The following is a 20,076-nucleotide window of genomic DNA, read 5'->3' as shown; positions in this document are numbered from 1 at the left end:
CTACTCTACCACATCCTAATCCAGTTTGACCTCCATTACCTGACTCCATGGCACTGCATTATTGTCGTTTGCTGCGGTCCACATGCGGTGGGACTGCTCCCCCAATGAGAAACACGCTACAGTGTTTGGGGTCTGAGCAGTTCCCCCATATTGGCCACTATATTTCTGTGATTTTGTTCCATATGTATTAAATGTGCCGTCACCTGGCATTTAACACTCTTTTGCACCTGGTAGCCTCCATCACACGGTCTGATATGGGTGAGGCTTACAGTCTTGCTTTATTCACATTGCATTAGTTGTCCTGCTATGCGGTTGTGTGGAAGCTTGGCTGTGAGCTGGATTTCATCACCTTCAGACCGTGTTCACACCATAGTTAGCGCAGTGGTAGGACCACTTGCCATGCTGAGAGACCGTGGCGTGGTGCATGAGGGGCTCCGATGTGTTCCTGACAGGAATATATTGACAAAAGTCTCAGCTTTTAATATCTGCTTGTATGACTAGCTAGTATAGTCAGTGGCATATCCGTTTGTTGCAATATTTTTTTTTTTGCATTATTGTTGTGCCCGATTTACATATCCGTTCTTGCAGATTGCGCAGCTCAGAGGAGAAGATCTGTGGGTTGATTCTATCCCTGGTATAGCAGGAATCAGATAAATGCGCATGGACATGGCAGTAAATGATTCTAGCTGCTTGAATGGACAATAAATAATAACACAGTATGCAATAAGCTCCTGCGCTCCCCCTAGTGGTGGCTACAGGAAGACAAATTTTAATCATTAAATTCTATCTGAATGCAAGGGATTTGGAGCTATGTATCAGAAGAAAAGTTTCAGTCCATATAAAGATATATTAAGACACTAATGAGCAGAAGTTTGATCTAAAATTATGTTAACAGTTGGACGCTTTAAACTTCTTGTAAAATGGACATGCCCAATGCACTCACCCTGCACACGTAAGGGTCCGCTGCTACTCTCTAGTGGTCTCTCCAGGCTGGGATGCTCCACTCTGCAGATGATTTCTGATTCCTGGTCTTTCAGAGTCGGGGTGAACAGCAGACTGGCTGTACAGGAGTATGTGGAGTCCGGCTGTCTCTGGGACTCAGTGACTGATGTCTTATACTTATCATTGCCGTGTAATGGAGCAGATTCCAGAGCGTTCTTCTCCTTCTTATACCAGCTCACAGTCACAGCATCAGGGAAATAGCTGGAGATGTTGTACTGGAGAGTGTTTGATTGGCCCATCAGGACATGAGGTACGGGAACCTCCTGGATTACAGGATGCCACGGAAAACCTTGAGATATTGAAAGAAAGTGAGTGCGTCTGGCACATTTGTCTTCACTTTACACCTATACCACATAGAAACATGGATGTGCATGTTATAGTACAGGGTGACTAGATGTATCACACACTGAATTATCTATAAACTGTAACTGATGAGTGTTGTCTTCATGAAACAGATTTGCCCAGTTCTCACCTGTCTTAACTAGACATTAAAGGGGTTTTCCGGGACTTTAATACTGATGGCCTATCCTCAGGATGGGCCATCAATATCTGATTGGCAGGAGTCCATCACCCAGCTCCCTCGCCAATCAGATGATCTGCAGTGGCTTCAGAGCCAGAAACCTGTAGTGTGGTGGACGGAGCTGGTTAGGTCAGTGCTGTTCCCATTAAAGTGAAGTGAATTAAACCTTTAAAGGGATTATCCCATGACTTATGCAAAAAATGAAAAACAGATATGATCTAGTACATGACAATCTCTTTCTAACAAAGCAAGAACCAGCCCTGCACTTCACATGGATCCAGAGATCTCCAGATTCATTGCTCTGCTAGATTTATATCAAGCTGAAAGCTCAAGGGGAGTGTCCTTACTGCTGCAGCTCAGGGGGCGTGTCCATGCTCTCCCTATCACAGCTCAGGAGGCAGTTGAAGGATTAAACTGAGCATGTGCGACCATCTCAGTGAGCAGGACAAAGAAATAAGAAAAAGAACTAACAGCAGGTGGCGCTGTACAGATACATTTTATGGAATAACTCAGTGGCTATGCTAAATTTGTAATTACATACAACTACAAAAGAATTCAGATTTAGGTGCTGGTTTGAAAACTGTAGAATATTTTTTGTGGGACAACCCCTTTAAACGTGTTTTTCTAGAATTTACATTTATCATCTATACATAGGATAGGGAATGTGTCTGACCCCTGGGGACCCCACCACTGGGACCCCCACTGATCACAAAAAACAGGGTCCAGTGTGCCCCGTTCCTCTTCACTGCATCCCCTGCACTAAGGAGAAACTTAAATTAAGTGTCAGTCCAGCATACATGCTGCTACTCCATTCCAAGTCTGCAGGACTGGTTGAGACACTCAACTACAGCACTTTGCTAACTTTGTCAGACTCAGTGCCACAGACATTGAATGAAGCTGCACAGCATCTGCTTGACTGCCACATTCAAACTCCCCCTTTACTGCTATGTGCAGTGAAGAGGAATGGGGGACGATGGCCAATGCCAGGACACTGATGAGGTACAAATCTTTCCACTAGAGATTTTCTATAAGTCGGCTTACAAATACTGATAAGAAACATTGACCATAAGTGTGAAGAGGCCAGAGGACCACATTGATTGTTTAGTTTATGCCTAATTTTGGAAGTTGCATTTACAATTGTGCCAAATCTACGCATTAATTGATGGCATTTGCCTTATTACACCAAACAAAGAAAACAGACAAGAAAAGTTGGCATTGTCAAGATGTAAATTTTTTGTAAGGCCTCATGCACACGGCCGTTGTGTGGTCGTTCCATGCATTGGGGACCGCAATTTGCGGTTCCCCATGCACGGGCAACATCCGTGCAGCGGACGGGACGGATCGAGACCCATTCAAATTGAATGGGTCCGTGATCCGTCCGCACTGTACAAAAAATAGAACATGTTTGCGGTGCGGAGGCACAGGCAGAAACACCATGGAAACACTCCGTAGTGCTTCCGTTCTGTGCTTCCGTTCCGCATCGCACCGTATCTCCCGGATTGCGGACCCATTCAAATTAATAAGTCCGCATCCGTGATGTGGGGTGCACACGGCCGGTGCCCGTGTATTGCTGACCCGCTGTATGCGGGCCGGGCAACGGCCGTGTGCATGAAGCCTAACGGTTACAAACCAGCAAGTCAGTGGTGCAAATGTAAATCAACTTATAGCTGGTGCAAAAAAAATACATAAAAAAGTCATACAGTTCCAAATGCACCACACTTAGGAGTGTGCCTTCTTAACAACTGCTCTTAAATTTTTTTGGTGCAAAATTTCATTAATAATAAATGTGGACCAAGGTGGAAGAAATGGCCACCAGCCTTGTAAACATATGAGAGGTATAGAGTCTTTCGTATCTTTCTTACTGTTAGCTAGGTCTCTCCAGGACAGGACTCTTGTTCTCTTTTCCTTCATGGTTTTGTGACTCCAGGTCACGCTCAGTTTAAAGTTCGGATCTTTAAAGAGACTTCCTTGGACAGTGCACAGGCTGCAGACATTATATGTGTGATCAGCATTTTCCGGGAAATCTTCTTTGGATTTCAGTGGATTTTGTTCTGTTGCCCATTTGACAGTTATATGTTTTGGATAAAAGTTCTGCAGAGTCAGAGCGCAAATCACCTCCCCGGACTCCGTAAGAGCTGCTTTTACAGGATCTAACACTTGGGGCTTAGCTAGAAGATAATATATAACATATTAGATACAGTATATAAATGTCTGCATTGTCATTGGCTAAAGAAAAAACTGATTATACATATGTGTACAGGATCAGTCAGCAGGAATTACTTCATCAAGTCGTATACTCCATCACATCCAGAGCTGACTTCAAAGTTCTGCTTATTTACTATTAGTATTTCTGCTGCACTTCTTGTGCTTTAAAGGCTTTGGACACCTCTACAGCTTCACTTTCAGTCCATTTGTGGACTAGCAGGCTCTCTGTTTCACAGTGAATCCATCAAGTTGCCACTATAATGGATCGATCTGTAGCCCTTATCTCTGAACACCTGACATCGTAAACATTCACTATAGCGAAACTCTTATCAAGTTGGTAAGAATATGGCATAAATGAGTGTTTATTAGCTTCAGGAGTTCAGAGATAAGGGCTACCCAAAAACTGTCTACGGATGGCTGACTTGGCTATATTGCCTTGTCAAATCTTAAGGCTTGTTGGAAAGTCGGATTTGACTCATAGGGAGCCAGTTCCAGGAAGCGGTGCTAGCAAGTTGGTTCTCTTCCTTTGGAGATACCTCTTTGAATATTGAGAGACTCAATTATTAGGGGTACAGATAGGGCGATCAGTCACAAAGACCAGGATCATCATAAACGGTGTGTTGTCTTCCTGGCGCTCAAGTTCGACACATCGCGGATCGGGTTGACAGATCACTAGGAGGGGCTGGAGAAGATCCAGCGGTCATGGTCCATATCAATGACAAAGTTAGAGGTAGGTGGAGCGTCCTTAAAAATGATTTTAGGGATTTAGGTCAAAAACTTAGGGCAAGGACATCAAAGGTATACTACCCGTACCACGAGCCAGACAAGAAAGGCAGTGGGAGATTAGGGAGGTTAACAAGTGGCTCAAGAACTGGTGTAGGAAGGAGGGGTTTGGGTTCCTGGAGAACTGGGCCGACTTCTCTGTCGCCTGCAGGCTCTATCATAGGGACGGGCTGCACCTCAATGGGGAAGGGGCAGCTGTGTTGGGGGAGAAGATGGCTAGAAGGTTGGAGGAGTGTTTAAACTAGGGACTGGGGGAGGGAAATTACATTATAGGAGGGGAAGATAGTGCAGATAGAGACCGGGGGCAAGGTAGTGGGACTGGGGGAGGAATGGAAGGAGGGACTAGAACAGCTCAGAAGGAAAAGTGTAGGGTAAAAAATATACATAAACCTCTTAAATGTATGTAAACTAATACCAGAAGCCTGACTAATAAACCGGGGAACTGGAATTAGTGATGTGTGAGGAGAACTATGACATAGTGGGAATAACTGAGACATGGCTGGATGATAGTTATGACAGTGGGAATAACTGAGACACGGCTGGATGATAGCTATGACAGTGGGAATAACTGAGACACGGCTGGATGATAGCTATGACAGTGGGAATAACTGAGAACTTGGCTGGATGATAGCTATGACAGTGGGAATAACTGAGACACGGCTGGATGATAGCTATGACTGGGCAGTTAATGTACAGGGTTACAGTCTGTTTAGAAAGGATTGCCAAAACCGGAGAGGGGGAGGGGTTCTCCTTTATGTAAAGTCCTGTCTAAAGCCCACAGTCCGAGAAGATATAAGTGAGGGACATGAACATGTGGAGTTGCTGTGGGTAGAAATACATGGAGGCAAAAACAATAATAAATTACTAATAGGAGTTTATTATAAACCACCTAATATACCAGAGTCCACAGAAAATCTACTACTAAATGAGATAGACGAGGCGGCAAATCATAATGAGGTGGTTATTATGGGGGACTTCAACTACCCAGATATAGACTGGGAAACTGAAACTGAAACCAAAGACAATTACCTTTCCCAACTGGTTCAGGACCCGACTAGAGGGATGGATACTGGACTTAGTATTAACCAATAGACCTGACAGAACAACATATGTGCAGGTCGGGGGACACCTGGGAAATAGTGACTATAAAGTAATAACCTTCCAATTATCATTCAAAAGAGCGTTTCTACAGGGAGGAACAAAAATTCCAAACTTCAAAAAAGCTAAATTTAGCCATGTAAGAGAGGCCATAGGCCTAACTAACTGAGACAAAGTCCTCAAAAATAAAAATACAGCCACAAAATGGGATATTTTTAAAAGCATCCTAAAATCTAATTGTGAGAGGTACATACCGTATGGGAATAAAGGGTTAAGGAACAAGAAGAAACCAATGTGGATAAATAGAACTGCAAAGGAAGCAATAAATAACATAAAGAAAGCATTTAAATCACTAAAACAGGAGGTTAGCGTGGAAGCACTGAAAAATTATAAGGAAAAAAATAGAATATGTAAAAAACAAATAAAAGCAGCCAAACTAGAGACCAAGTGACTAATTGTCAAAGAGAGCAAAACTAACCCTAAAATGTTCTTCAATTATATAAATAGTAAAAAGTATAACTCTGAAGGTGTCGGCCCTTTACAGAGTAATGAGGGGGGAGTGGCAGAGAGCAATGAGGAGAAAGCAAAGCTATTAAATATTTGTTTCTTCACTGTATTCACTGAAGAAAATAAACTGTCAGATGAAATGCAGAATGTAAAAGTAAATTCCCCATTAAAAGTGCCCTGTCTGACCCAGGAAGAAGTACAACAGCGTCTTAAAAAGATCAAAATAGACAAATCGCCAGGACCAGATGGCATACACCCCCGTATTCTATAAGAATTAAGTAATGTCATAGTCAGACCCTTATTTCTGATATTTAAGGACTCTATACTGACAGGGAGTGTTCCACAGGATTGGCGTATAGCAAATGTGCCAATCAAAAAGGGTACAAAACCAGAGCACGGAAACTATAGGCCGGTAAGTTTAACATCTGTCGTCGGTAAACTGTTTGAAGGTTTTCTAAGATATGCTATCTTGGAGTACCTCAATGAAAATAAGCAAATAACACCATATCAGCATGGCTTCATGAGGGATCGGTCATGTCAAACTAATTTAATCAGTTTCTATGAGGAGGTAAGTTCTAGACTTGACAGCGGCGAATCAATGGATGTCGTATATCTGTACTTCTCCAAAGCATTTGACACTGTACCACATAAAAGATTAGTATATAAAATGAGAATGCTCGGACTGGGAGAAAATGTCTGTATGTGGGTAAGTAACTGGCTGAGTGATAGAAAACAGAGGGTGGTTATTAATGGTACACACTTAGATTGGGTCACTGTCACTAGTGGAGTACCTCAGGGGTCAGTACTAGGCCCTATTCTCTTCAATATATGTGTTAATGATCTTGTAGAAGGCTTGCACAGTAAAATATAAATTTTTGCAGATGACACTAAACTGTGTAAAGTAATTAACACAGAAGAGGACAATATACAGCTACAGAGAGATCTGGATAGATTGGAGGCTTGGGCAGAGAAGTGACAGATGAGGTTTAACACTGACAAATGTAAGGTTATGCACATGGGAAGGAATAATGCAAGTCACCCGTACATACTAAATGGTAAAACCCTGGGTAACACTGACATGTAAAAGGACCTAGGAATTTTAGTGAACAGCAAACTAAGCTGTAAAAACCAGTGTCAGGCAGCTGCTGCCAAGGCCAATAAGATAATGGGTTGCATCAAAAGGGGCTTAGACGCCCGTGATGAGAACATAGTCCTACCACTTTACAAATCACTAGTCAGAACACACATGGAGGACTGTGTACAGTGCTGGGCTCCTTTGAACAAGGCAGACATAGCAGAGCTGGAGAGGGTCCAGAGGAGGGCAACTAAAGTAATAACTGGAATGGGTGGACTACAGGACGCAGAAAGATTATCAACATTAGGGTTATTCACTTTAGAAAAAAGATGACTGAGGGGAGATCTAATTACTATGTATAAATATATCAGGGGTCAGTACAGAGATCACTCCCATCATCTATTTATCCCCAGGACTGTGACTGTGACGAGGGGACATCCTCTGCGTCTGGAGGAAAGAAGGTTTGTACACAAACATAGAAGAGGATTCTTTACGGTAAGAGCAGTGAGACTATGGAGCTCTCTGCCTGAGGAGGTGGTGATGGTGAGTACAATAAAGGAATTCAGGAGGGGCCTGGATGTATTTCTGGAGCGTAATAATATTACAGGCTATAGCTACTAGAGAGGGGTCGCTGATCCAGGGACTGAATGGAGTCAGGGAGAATATTGGCTTCTACCTCAGTTTTTTTTTTGCCTTCCTCTGGATCAACTTGCAGGATGACAGGCCAAACTGGATGGACAAATGTCTTTTTTCGGCCTTATATACTGTGTTACTATGTTATATTGGTTTCCCATGGATAATTACCAATAATTCTCCATACAGGACTGGTCTTTTTAAGGAGATTCAGCACCCTGTCTGAGCCACATTCAGTGCTTAAAATTACATATAGCGCTGATCATTCTAGGAACCCATCTAACATAAGGTTAATACAGGAGATTCATTCACATGCAGATAGTTTTACCATTAACTGATTTCGGCTGAAATTTCTTGGTCTTGGTTTCACCATCAGAGGTAACTGTGCAGGTGATAAGAGATCCATAATGTTTCCTCACTGTTGGTATAAATGTCATTATACTGGTGATATGAAACAGTCCTTCTACATCAGACTCATCGGTTTCCTTTACAAGGAAATAACCAGAAGTCTTCAGAGCTTCCCTCTCCCTGAGCGGCTGTGCCGCAGAGCTGGATAAGTCCTGGACGTTGCCGTCCCCCTCAGTCACCGTCCACACGACTGTAACATCCTCAGGACAATAAGACACTGGACACTGAAGAGATAGCTTTTTCTTATGCGTCCACTGTTCCCTTCCTCTGATGTCCCCAACAATGAGTTGCTGGTAATCTGACAGAACAAGAGATAAATGACAAACTAAGGTCAAATGGTCAAAAGGTTAATGGTGACTACACATTTACAGTCATTTCTCCACTAGGAATGGGGACTGGACCCGCAGGCTTATGTTTGGTGGTGGTCACAACAGTCCGATCCCCTATAATGAGAGGTGATATAATTACTGGATATACCGTAGACATCTTTGATAGGAAAACCTTATTAAGTGCATGATCCAATTTGAGGGAATTTATCATTCTGCTTGAGCCAGAAAAATGTTATCAAAGAGTGGCAAATTTTGGTGCATGTTTTTCTAAATTTACATTATATTCACCGCTTTTTGAAATAGTGTGCAGGTCTTAGCGTGACCTGATAGACTTACTATAATTTATAGAAGAAACTGGCGTAGGCTATGCTGCAGTGTTTTTTTTGTTTCAAATCTACTCAGCTTAGATGTCACGGGGCAGTCACAGATTTGACATATCTATTATAATATTTATATGCCTGTACCTTTTACTTCTTATTCTGAACTTTGGACTAAGGCTGGCATATGAAAAACCAGTCTTACTAAATAATATGAATAATAGAAGCTCAGTTCTCTTTCCAAAACTAATAATCAGCCAGCGAGTGCAATAAAGCCAGCCTTACCCTCTAAACCCCGACCACGCGGCGCTTCTATCCACACCAAGGTCTGATTTTACCTACAGTATATGAAAAAAGCAGGAGTGGCCGATTGTCTCTACAGTGAGGCTTCTGATTTGGCTCGGCAGAAAAAGAAAAACAGGGCACGTGTGGCCATACAGCAGTAAGGGCGGGTTCGCATTGGTACATAGAATTCCGTTATAGCTTCTGTTATAACGGAATATAAAGGAATTTAGGACGTAATGCAAAACGGAAGCCTTTAAGAGGAATTTTCCGTCATGTATAATAGATACAAACTGAACCATTACGTTTCCCCATAGACATGTATTAGGACGGAGCAAAACGGAATGCCTCTTAAAGGCTTGCTATTTTGCATTCCGTCCTTAAATTCCGTTATAACTCTGTTATAACCAAACCTATAACGGAATTCCATAACGCCAATGCGAACCCGTCCTAACACTTCTTAAAATCAGAGTTGCTTTGGCTGCATCTAGATCCAGCATTTCTACCACAAGACTGAAACCTCAGGAAATCCAGTCATTGTGGTTCTACAGAAATCCTATGATAACCACAAAGAGGAAGCAGTAATACCACAGCCCGTTCCTGTGCCCATGGAAAGCGGTGTATAAAATGATGACCACATAACAATCTCCTCTCTCTAGACTCGAGCGCAGCTCCATTACAACCTCAGAAAAAGGCAGGTAGAGGGCACTCATTACAAATTTAGGCTCCTAAAAACGTGACTTTACTGGTTTAGAAAGAGTTTATAGATGGTGTCCCCTGTTCAGGGCAATCGTCAGAAAACAGCCACAGGGGATCTTTCTCTATATATATCTATATAATATGGAGCCAGGGGGTGGATTGGCCATAGACCTTACAGGGAAATTTCCCTGTGGGCCAATGCCCAAGAGGCCACGTGAGTCCTTCTCACGGCCGGTCAGTGGAAGATTTTAGGGATGTATTTTGTGATGGACTGTGGTATTTGGTTCTGTTGGGGTGGTATAATGTGCCACAATATAATATTGCTAGCCCTGCCTACTTGTGTTGGCCCTGCCTTCCATCAATTTGGATTCGACTACAAAATGGGGCCACTTTTAGTATTTTTTCCAGGGCCACTTTAAGTTCCCAGTCCGTCCCTGTATGGAGCACACAACAAGTTGATTTCAATAGTAATTTAAAGGGGTATTCCGATTATTAAAAGTTATCTTATATCCACAGGGTAGAAGATAATTGTTAGAAATAGATTGCCCAAAAACTCACTTTTCTGTGGTATTATGGATGCCAAGTCCTGAACCCCATCATGAGGAGCAGAATCTGCTTGCAGTTTTTCAGGAGCAGAATCTGTTTGACTTTCTTCCAGAGGAGCAGAATCTGTTTGACTTTTATCCTGAGGTGGAGCTGAGCTCTTGACATCTGGAAAACACATCACACGTCCATCTTATGGCACTCCAGACATCCAGACTGCCTCCATTATGCACCGGCCACAGATGCCTTGAAAAAGGTCAGTTTTGACCGAAACATTGGGACTTTTCTATATGGCCAATAATCTACCTATTCATTCTTTATATCTGGATGACAATTGATTATGTAAAGATATACAAGATGTATTAAAACTACACTTTGCAAGACAGATCTCCGGTGTGCCATAGATTATTCTGAGACATCTTATGGCACTGACCTCAATATGTTTCATGTTGCAGAGTTTACTGTCGAAACACCGTATGATGAAGGTGTCCAGGACATGTCTCTTATCACCACTCAGTGTCACACAGTAAACCACCAATGTGGAGCGAGGCAGACATTTATTACAGAGAGGTGACAGGCCATGGGAGAGGCAGTTGTCCGCTGGTTTCCACACTTTCTACTCTTCGTTTTGGGATGCCGGCAGCAGGAAGGAGTTGGATGTGAGTGTTGTTCAGTCTGACTATGGCATCTGAATTAATCTGGTAGGCATTGTGGACGGCAGCTTTGGCTGGCATAGGGGGGGGGGGGGGGGGGGGTGAATACCATGAGGTATTGTGGCTGAATACACACAATGAATGCTTATGATTGACATGAAGCACCATCAAAAAAGAGGTGGCCCAGTTTGTTTAATTCGGTCATAATCTCTTCGACCATGGTATAATTCGTATAATGTATACAAGGGGGTACATTATCACTTATGTATTCCACTATGTTAAAGGGTTTGTCCAGACCTCAGCATATTTTATTAAAAGTTTATAATATTCCTTACTAATACTCCTGTAACCGAACCCCCCCAGGCCTTCATTGATGATGCTTTTGACATGGAAGTGCGACCGCCAATCACTGATCCATGTCTGAACGTCCTTGCTGGAAGCCGTACTATACAAATAGGCAGAGGGCCCAGACAGCAGCAGCACAAGAGTGGCGGGGGACTGGAAAGGGGAGTACAGTGGTCCTTCAAGTTACAATATTAATTGGTTCCAGGACGACCATTGAATTTTGAAACCATTGTAAGTTTAGTCCATAACTCTATGAAAAACTAGTAATTGGTTCCAAAGCCCAAAAATGTAATTCCAGAAAAAAGTAAAGTTTTAGGAAAAACAGACAGATAACCAAAGACATATAAAGCAAGTCCTTAAAGGGGTTGTCCAGGTTCAGAGCTGAACCTGGACATCCCTCCATTTTCACCCCTGTAGCCCTCCTGACATGAGCATCGGAGCAGTTCATGCTCCGATGCTCTCCTTTGCCCTGCGCTAAATCGCGCAGGGCAAAGGCATTTTTCTGAGTTCCGGTGACGTACCGGGGCTCTCTATGGGGCTGACAGGAACCCCGGTGACGTCACCGGCACTGATGGGCGGGATTTGGCTCTGCCCTAGCCAGTAAAACGGCTAGGGCAGAGCTAAAGCCCGCCCCTCAGAGCCGGTGACGTCACCGAACACACTGCTGGGCAGAAGTTACCGCCCGGCAGTGTGTTATTGTAAACACAAGAGCCCGTGCCCTGCGCGATCTAGCACAGGGCACGGGAGCGCATCGGAGCATGAGATGCTCCGATGCCAGGCTCAGGAGGGCTGCCGGGGTGAAAATAAGGGTATGTCCGGGTTCAGCTCTGAACCTGGACAACCCCTTTAAGTAAAACAGACAGGAATAGATGCTGGAAGTTGTAAATGGCTTTCTACATTGAGGGCAGGAGCTTCTTCAGGATCTTGCATAGTACATACATCTACCAGAAAAATAAAATTGACTTGCTGCTCAGCTTGTATCCAAAAGAGCAGCTCATCCTGGCACAGACGGGGGGTAGAACAGAACATTCAGTACCGCAGAGGAGCTACTAGACTACCAAAAATGTTGAGTCTAGTTTCAACTTACGATGGCCCAGAAAAGACCATTGTATGTTGAAAATATTGTATCCTGAGGCCCTTGTATCTTGAGGGAGCACTGTATTAGTTTGTTATTTTACACCTTTGTAAGACACACAACCCCTTTGAGCTGTGAAACTTTTGGCTTCTCATAAATTAGGTGTTTATAATAAATATACATTTCTATAAAGGCCATATGGAAATGGCAATAGAATACATTCACAGGGTCTTTCAGAATCACCTTGTATAGAGAGGGGTCCGGTGCGCTTTTCTGCTGGTTTTTCTAAACTGGGATGCTCCACTCTGCAGATGAACTCTGTTCCATGGTCCGCGATGACGGATGGAGTAAACTTTAAGCATGCTTTATATGAGAGTGTGTTATCCGTCTGCCGCTCTGGTGTAATGTCTGAAATGCTATATTTGTCACTGAGAACCAGCGGGAATAATTCTTGACTGTCCTTCTCCCTCTTCAGCCACTTCACATTCATTACATCAGGGAATACGTTAGACACCTCACATTTCAGTATAGCTGTGATACCACCAAGAAGGTTGGGAATGGAAATCTCTTGTAATTCTGGCTTCCATGGAAAATCTACAAGATGACAAAAAATATACAATGAACACATCAACAACAAAATGCATTGTACAAAGTTTTTTAGCTAAACATGGGATACAGAGAAACATCTCCCACTAAGGCCTCATTCACACGACCGTTGTTTTGTTCCGCATCTGAGACCCTTTTTTTTGCGGCTTGTTTGCGGACCCATTCACTTCAATGGGTTTGCAAAAGATGAGGACAGCGCTCCATGTGCTGTCCGCATCCGTTGCTCTGTTCCGCAGCCCTGCAAAAAAACACAAATAGAACATGTCCTATTCTTTTCCGCTTTACAAACAAGTATAGTCATTTCTATCATAGGGCGGGATGTTCCGTTCTGCAAAATGCGAAATGCACATGGCTGGTATCCGTGGCAATTTGCGGACCGCAAAACACAGTACGGTCGCGTGCATGAATAACAGTGTAATTCATGCTACATAGGCCGATTCCTGTATCTGCTTACAAGGTTTATATCTAGAAACAGCGTCCACTTGTAGTAAAATCATGTAATGTAAACTGAAGCGATTATCCGGCCGCATTGATCAGCAGACGCTACACTTGTACCTTTATCCACAGCAGACATCTGCCTCCAGTCCCAGCGATCCATGGACTCATGTTTCCAGGAAACTTTCACAGTGAATTGTGGGTCTTTGAAGAAGCTTCTGGGAAGTTTACATTCGCTTTGTACGTTGTAAGTGCCACCTGCATTCTTAACGGTTTTATCTGGACTCGGATTTTCTTGATGGTTCCATTTTATCTGGATATCAGAAGGATAAAATTCCTCTATGTCCAATGCACACAGAACATCAGCTGAATCGGTCAGGGACAATTTTATAGGATTTAACACTTTGGGCTTTGCTGTAAAATTAATAATAAAAAGTATAAAAAATTGAAACATCTACTTTAATATAATTGTATTAATATTATAAAATATCTATATTCAGACAACAGACATAACTATAGGATTATATTCACGAACATCAACAAAAGGAAGATGTATTAATACATGGAGTACAGGCAGCTGGAGAAGCCAAATACAGTAAGGCCCCATGCATATGACCGTATCTGTTTTGCGGTCCATAAATTACAACTCTGCAAAATTTAGATGTGGCCCGTGTTGCATCCACATTTTTTGAGTGAATAGGTCCTATGGTCCACATTTTGCGGACAAGTAATAAGATCATCTGTGTACTTTTCGCATCCGTATGTCTGTTCTACCAAAATATAGACTATATCTGCAAAATGTGGACCACAGACTCATTGAAAGCAATGAGTCCGCAAATAAAATGCAGACAGCACATGGAGCACATCTGTATTTTGCTGCTCTGTGATCTGTGGACCACAAAATGGATACGGTTATGTGCATGGGGCCTAATCCTGATTCTCTGGGCGACAGACATGCAGGCAGCAGAAACCCCTCCATCCTTCTCCTCCAGTCATCTGTGCATAATTTCCAAACCTTCTGACTCTACAGTCAAGAGCTTCGGTAGAGTCATCATCTCACACAGCACTGGCGGAAGCTCCACCATGAACATGCAGTGATTTAGCGGGAACTACCTTGCCAGGTTGACATTTTCACCTTTTCTGCCTTGAAAGCAGCAGTGTGTCCTTCCTTTTCTCTTAACAATCACTAACATGACTGAAATATACCAAATCTTAAAATGAAAAATTAAATATTGTGAAGTCCATATTCAGGGATCATACACAACAGATTAATGATCCAAGACCCCCTTACGTAACATGTTACAATGTACACGTTCAGTTCAAATATCTTCCTGAAAGAGGATTCCAGACAAAATTCGTTTTAGAAAATTCAATCTGAATGCTTAGAAAAGTTAAGGAGAATCTGCACTGCCAATATTGATCCCGTTCCTCTGACAGACTATGCCATTAACCACCTAACTGTTTTCCCGGGGTCCAGCTCCGGCAGTGGGAAAAGTAGCTAACTGTTCTTCTGGAGCTGGACTCCGGCAGAAAATGGAGGGGGGGGGGGGGGGAGGGCTGCTTTAGATGCTGCTATCTCCTAAATGGTAGCAGCTAGAAACATGCAACTGGTATTGTTTAAAAGCTGACACAGGCTTTCATACAAGACCAAAATGACAGCATTAGCCCAAGCAACAGAGGAGAAATCACTGTTAGAAATCGAGTCAGGAATAATCCCGGGTAAAATCTGCTTTTACTTTTAGCTGCATTCACAGCATCCCGATTTCTATCAGTGATATCCTCCCCTGTACTGAATGAATTGCTGTCTTTCTGGTATTGTCTGGAAGCTTGGAATGTCAGCTTTCAAACAATACAAAGCAAACCAGAGATATGAGCGGATAAATCAGCTCCCCCCCCCCTCTTCAGTCTGGAGGAGAATAAGGGAACAGCTAGAAATGGGGTATTATCATCATCGTCCTCCTTCTCAAGTTCTCTGCAGCGAGATCCCGCGCCTGCACTCTCCATTGCTTGGCAGGGGTATGCGCAGTAGCTACTGCGATGCCGTGCCCACAATGGGCATCGCAATGCACATGCCCCGGCAAAGCTATGGATAACGCAGGCGCGGGATCTCGCTGCAGAGAAGGAGGACGCAAAGGAAGAGCGGGGAAGCAGAGGAAGAGGCTGGGGCGGGGATATGCCGAAAAGAAGCAGAACAGCTTGGGCACCAACGAGGTGAACGCCGCCCTAATTTACATATGAATAAAAGTCCGTTTTTGCCTTGGGGGAACTTCACAAGAAAACATCAAAGGTACCATTAGAATCATAGACTGCTATGCTAGAGCGCTATGTAAGCGGTCTATAAGGTCAAAATCTGGTGACAGACTCCCTTTAAAAATCTACAAATATAAAAAATAACGAGATTTTTGTATAACTTACCAGTAAAATCTCTTTCTCGCTCTTTCCTTGGGGGACACAGAAGACCTTGGGTATAGCTCATCTCCCTAGGAGGCGTGACACTAAGTGAAAACTGTTAAGCCCCTCCTCCATCAGCTATACCCTCAGCCTGGAGAGAGAGACTGCCAGTTGCGTGTCCAAGCAGTGAGAAAAGGCAAAGTCCAACCAGTGGAAACAACAAGCCAACTACCCAACGGGTAAACAAAACTCGGAAACCGTGTAGAAAAAAACCAATGAATGGGTGGGTGCTGTGTCCCCCAAGGAAAGAGCGAGAAAGAGATTTTACTGGTAAGTTATACAAAAATCTCGTTTTCTCGCCCAATTTCCTTGGGGGACACAGAAGACCTTGGGACGTTCAAAAGCAGTCCAAGAGGGGAGGGACCACAGCACCAAGGCGAAGCACCCGAAGGCAGCAAGGAATGCCACCTGCAAAAACCAGGCGGCCCAAGGCAGCAACCGCCGCCGAAGCCAGAGTACGCACCCAGGAAAACCTGGGAAAGAGTGCAAGGAAGACCGTGGCCACCCTGCACAATGACATGGCTGAAGCCCATGCCTCCAGCCCCGGAAGCACCAACCGCTCTGGTGAAATGAACGGTGACACCAAAAAAACAGAGCCCTGCCCTTGAGCAGTAACCAAAGCAATAGCCATGTGGTTAAGCGGAGGAAAGCACACAGGAGCCGTGAACCTTGGCGCGGACCTCCTGGAAACAAGAGACCAAGCGTCGACAAGAGTCGGAGATGTCCAAGCAAAAAACTGCAGACACTTCAAGTAACAGAGTCCCAGTCGCAGGTCCAGGCCAGACTGGAGAAGACCGAATCACGGGAAGAGAAAGGCAGAATTGGGTGAATGCCCAGCTTCCTAAAGAACCCCAGGGAAGACCCTAAGTCAGACAACAGAACCTGGACGAAGCACGGCCGGGAGCTAACACTAGTGTGCTCGCTGGACTCGTCTGGGCAGACGGGAGGAAATCCAATGCGAGTAAGCGCAAATCAGTGACACGGCAAAAAGGTTGGGAAAACTGGTCCCGTCGGCCCCCGAGCAACGCCGTCCCGAATCCACGCGGAGTGGGGGAGCAGATGGACAAACGGAAGGAACCGAAAGGGACCCGGCCAGTTTCCAACAGACTCCAGGACAAGTCAGGCTAAAGTCCTTGTCGTTGTAGCCACCACAGGAAGGTGTTCTACAGACCCGAAGAGGGGGCTTGAAGGGTAATCTTGACAGAAGAAAGTAGGCACGCCAGGTTACCGAGAAGGTAAAGTCCAAGCAGGACCAGCGCCCAGAATGGTAAAAGTAATCTGCACCCAGCGGGAGGACAGAATGCGGCAAACCCGGTAATAGGCACACAGCTAGTACAGCCAGTGTGAACAATGGAGACAGTACGAGGTCATAAGGAACACCGGGACCATCCATATGAACAACCATGGTCTCCCCAGGGGGGAGGGCAGTGAAGGAACAGCCCCTGAAGCCTGGCCGGGGCAGAAGCCACATCGGAGTGAAACTGACCCAGGAGAAGCCAAAACAGAGCCGTCGAGAGAAAAAATAGCCGAGAAGACGGATGACACCCTCCAACCGCAAGGAGGAGTGGGCAACAGGGAAGCCACAGGACCGCTCAAAAAGCAGAACTCCGCTACTCCGAGATGTCCGGCTCACCAATTCGCAGAAGGCGAATACCCTAACGAATCGAAAGTGGAGGTCCCTGACCTCGGTAATCGAGCAACCAAGAGAAGTTGGGCGACCTGCTCAAAAAGAGCGGCTAGAACCTGGTAGCAAAACAAACTGAAGCACGGAGGGTGCCAACAGGAAGGACTCAAACCAAAACGCATCCAAGAGGAGGAATGGCAACAGGCGAGGGAACCGTAATCCGGCCAGAGCCAACGTAGACTGCGAGGGACGCTGGAGACAGCGCTCTCGACCATGTGACAGCTTGCGCTGGGAAGCAACGCCACAGGGTAACTAATGGGTACGCATCCAGGAACCACAAACACTCCCCAGACGGAAGGGCCAACGAATATGGTGGATACCGTCACAACGGAAACACCAAATATACCCTCCGAACAGAGAACGGATACCACCCAGCTCGCTGCAGTAGAGAACAATAGAGCCCATCCAGGCCAGGTGAACAGAAAGATCTCCTCAGAGAAGAGTGCCAGGCCGGCGGCAATCACCGTATCCCAAGAGAAAAACGACAAGTCGCAGGAAGAATGGAGGCATACGTACAAGCAGCCCCATAAGCAGTGAGAAAGCCAACCCACCTACGGAAGGAGAAGTCATACACGGCCCAACAACGCACAGAGTAGCAGCCCCCAAGAGTGTCCGCCCACTGCGAAATAGTCATACAGCAAGGAGGGCCAGCCACAGAGCCCCACAGAAGTGCAAAGTGCAACCGGGAGGGGGGACACACACAAGACTAGTATGGCATGCGACGGAGCGCAAGCAGTCTGCCCAGAAGAGAGGGCAATGTACTTGGCAAACAGTGCGGGCAGCAAGCGTGCAAAGCCCGCCCAACAAGGGGGTGATGCCCAAGACCAGCACCTACTTCAGAGAAGGAAGACATACCATATTCCACCCAGAAGAGGGCCATGCACATGGCCACACCGCATCCAGCAGGACGTCCACCTAGTGAAAAGGGGACATGCACAGGGTAATCCTAACATTAAGTGAGTGTGCAATAATCCACCAAACACCGAATTTTGTGAGAGTACAACTACTTCGCCAATGAATGGGGACAAGTACAAGTCCAGCACAGCACATACAAGGACAGGTGTGAGTCCTGTGAGCGTACAAAAAGTCCACCCATGGAATGAGGGGTGGTCACGCACAAGGCCAGCACCGTATCCAATGGGAGTGCAAGCATTTCACCCATCTTAGAGGCCAGCAACGTATCTGGTGAGAGTGCAGTATGCTGCCCAGAAGGGGGAGCCATGCCCATGGCCAGTATTGCAACCAGGGAGAATGCGAGCACCCCGCCATGGATGGGGGTCAGGCACCTGGCCAGCAGCACACTGGCGAGAGAACAAACACAGTCAGTGAGAGTGTGTGTATGTTGCCTGAGGAAAGGAGACATGTCCATGGCCGGCAGCGAATCCAGTAAGAGTGCCGTACACCGCCCACGGAAGGGGGAACATGTATATGGCCGGCAGTGGATTTAGTGAGTTGCAAGCATCCCACCATGGAAGGGGGTCCTGCACGCGGCCAGCAACTTATCAGCGAGAGAACGACCCCAGTCAGTGAGGGTGTATGCATGGCGCTTGAGGGAAGAAGGCATGCCCAAGGCCGGCAGCGAATCCAATGAGAATGCAGCATACCGCCTATGGAAGGGGGTAATGCACATGGCCGGCTGCCCAGCACCATAACCAATGAAGTGCAGTATTCCGCCTAGAGGAAGGGGGTCATGCACAAGACCGGCAGCGAATCCAGTGAGTGCAGCATTCCGCCCCTGGAAGGGGGTCATGCACAAGACCGGCAGCGAATCCAGTGAGTGCAGCATTCCGCCTATGGAAGGGGGTCATGCACAAGACCGGCAGCGAATCCAGTGAGTGCAGCATTCCGCCTATGGAAGGGGGTCATGCACAAGACCGGCAGCGAATCCAGTGAGTGCAGCATTCCGCCTATGGAAGGGGGTCATGCACAAGACCGGCAGCGAATCCAGTGAGTGCAGCATTCCGCCTATGGAAGGGGGTCATGCACAAGACCGGCAGCGAATCCAGTGAGTGCAGCATTCCGCCTATGGAAGGGGGTCATGCACAAGACCGGCAGCGAATCCAGTGAGTGCAGCATTCCGCCTATGGAAGGGGGTCATGCACATGGCCGGTATCAAATCCAGTGAGAGCAGCGATTTCGCCTATGGAAAGGAATCACGCACATGGCCGGTAGTGAATCCAGTGAAAATGCAGAGGTCCCCTATGGAAGGGGGGTCGTGCACCAGACCAACACCGTATCTGGCGAGAGTGCAGAGTCCACCTATGGAAGGAGGACATGCACAAGACCGGCAACGAATCCAATGAGTGCAGCATTCCGCCTATGGAAGGGGGTTGTGCACATGGCCTGCAGCGAATCCAACGAGTGCAGCGTTCTCGTGCACATGGCCTGCAGCGAATCCAACGAGTGCAGCGTTCTCGTGCACATGG

The 20,076-nt window shown here is 45.7% G+C and overlaps 1 protein-coding gene across 2 annotated transcripts in view; it reads right to left on the bottom strand.

Moving 5' to 3' along the window:
- The window catches only part of LOC122945654, a 62,664-nt gene that overhangs the window by 13,141 nt on the left and 29,447 nt on the right, over positions 1-20,076 (bottom strand). For both annotated transcript variants that reach the window (XM_044304788.1, XM_044304789.1), the window contains 6 exons: positions 13,636-13,929; positions 12,718-13,068; positions 10,417-10,569; positions 8,152-8,529; positions 3,385-3,690; positions 944-1,291 (listed from right to left, as the gene is read on the bottom strand). In XM_044304788.1, the coding sequence (XP_044160723.1) occupies positions 944-1,291; positions 3,385-3,690; positions 8,152-8,529; positions 10,417-10,569; positions 12,718-13,068; positions 13,636-13,929 (1,830 nt within the window). The remainder of the gene's footprint in view (positions 1-943; positions 1,292-3,384; positions 3,691-8,151; positions 8,530-10,416; positions 10,570-12,717; positions 13,069-13,635; positions 13,930-20,076) is intronic.

The sequence above is a fragment of the Bufo gargarizans genome, chromosome 8 (genome assembly GCF_014858855.1).
Source record: "Bufo gargarizans isolate SCDJY-AF-19 chromosome 8, ASM1485885v1, whole genome shotgun sequence".
Lineage (NCBI taxonomy): Eukaryota > Metazoa > Chordata > Amphibia > Anura > Bufonidae > Bufo > Bufo gargarizans.
This window is presented reverse-complemented; position numbering and strand designations above follow the sequence as displayed.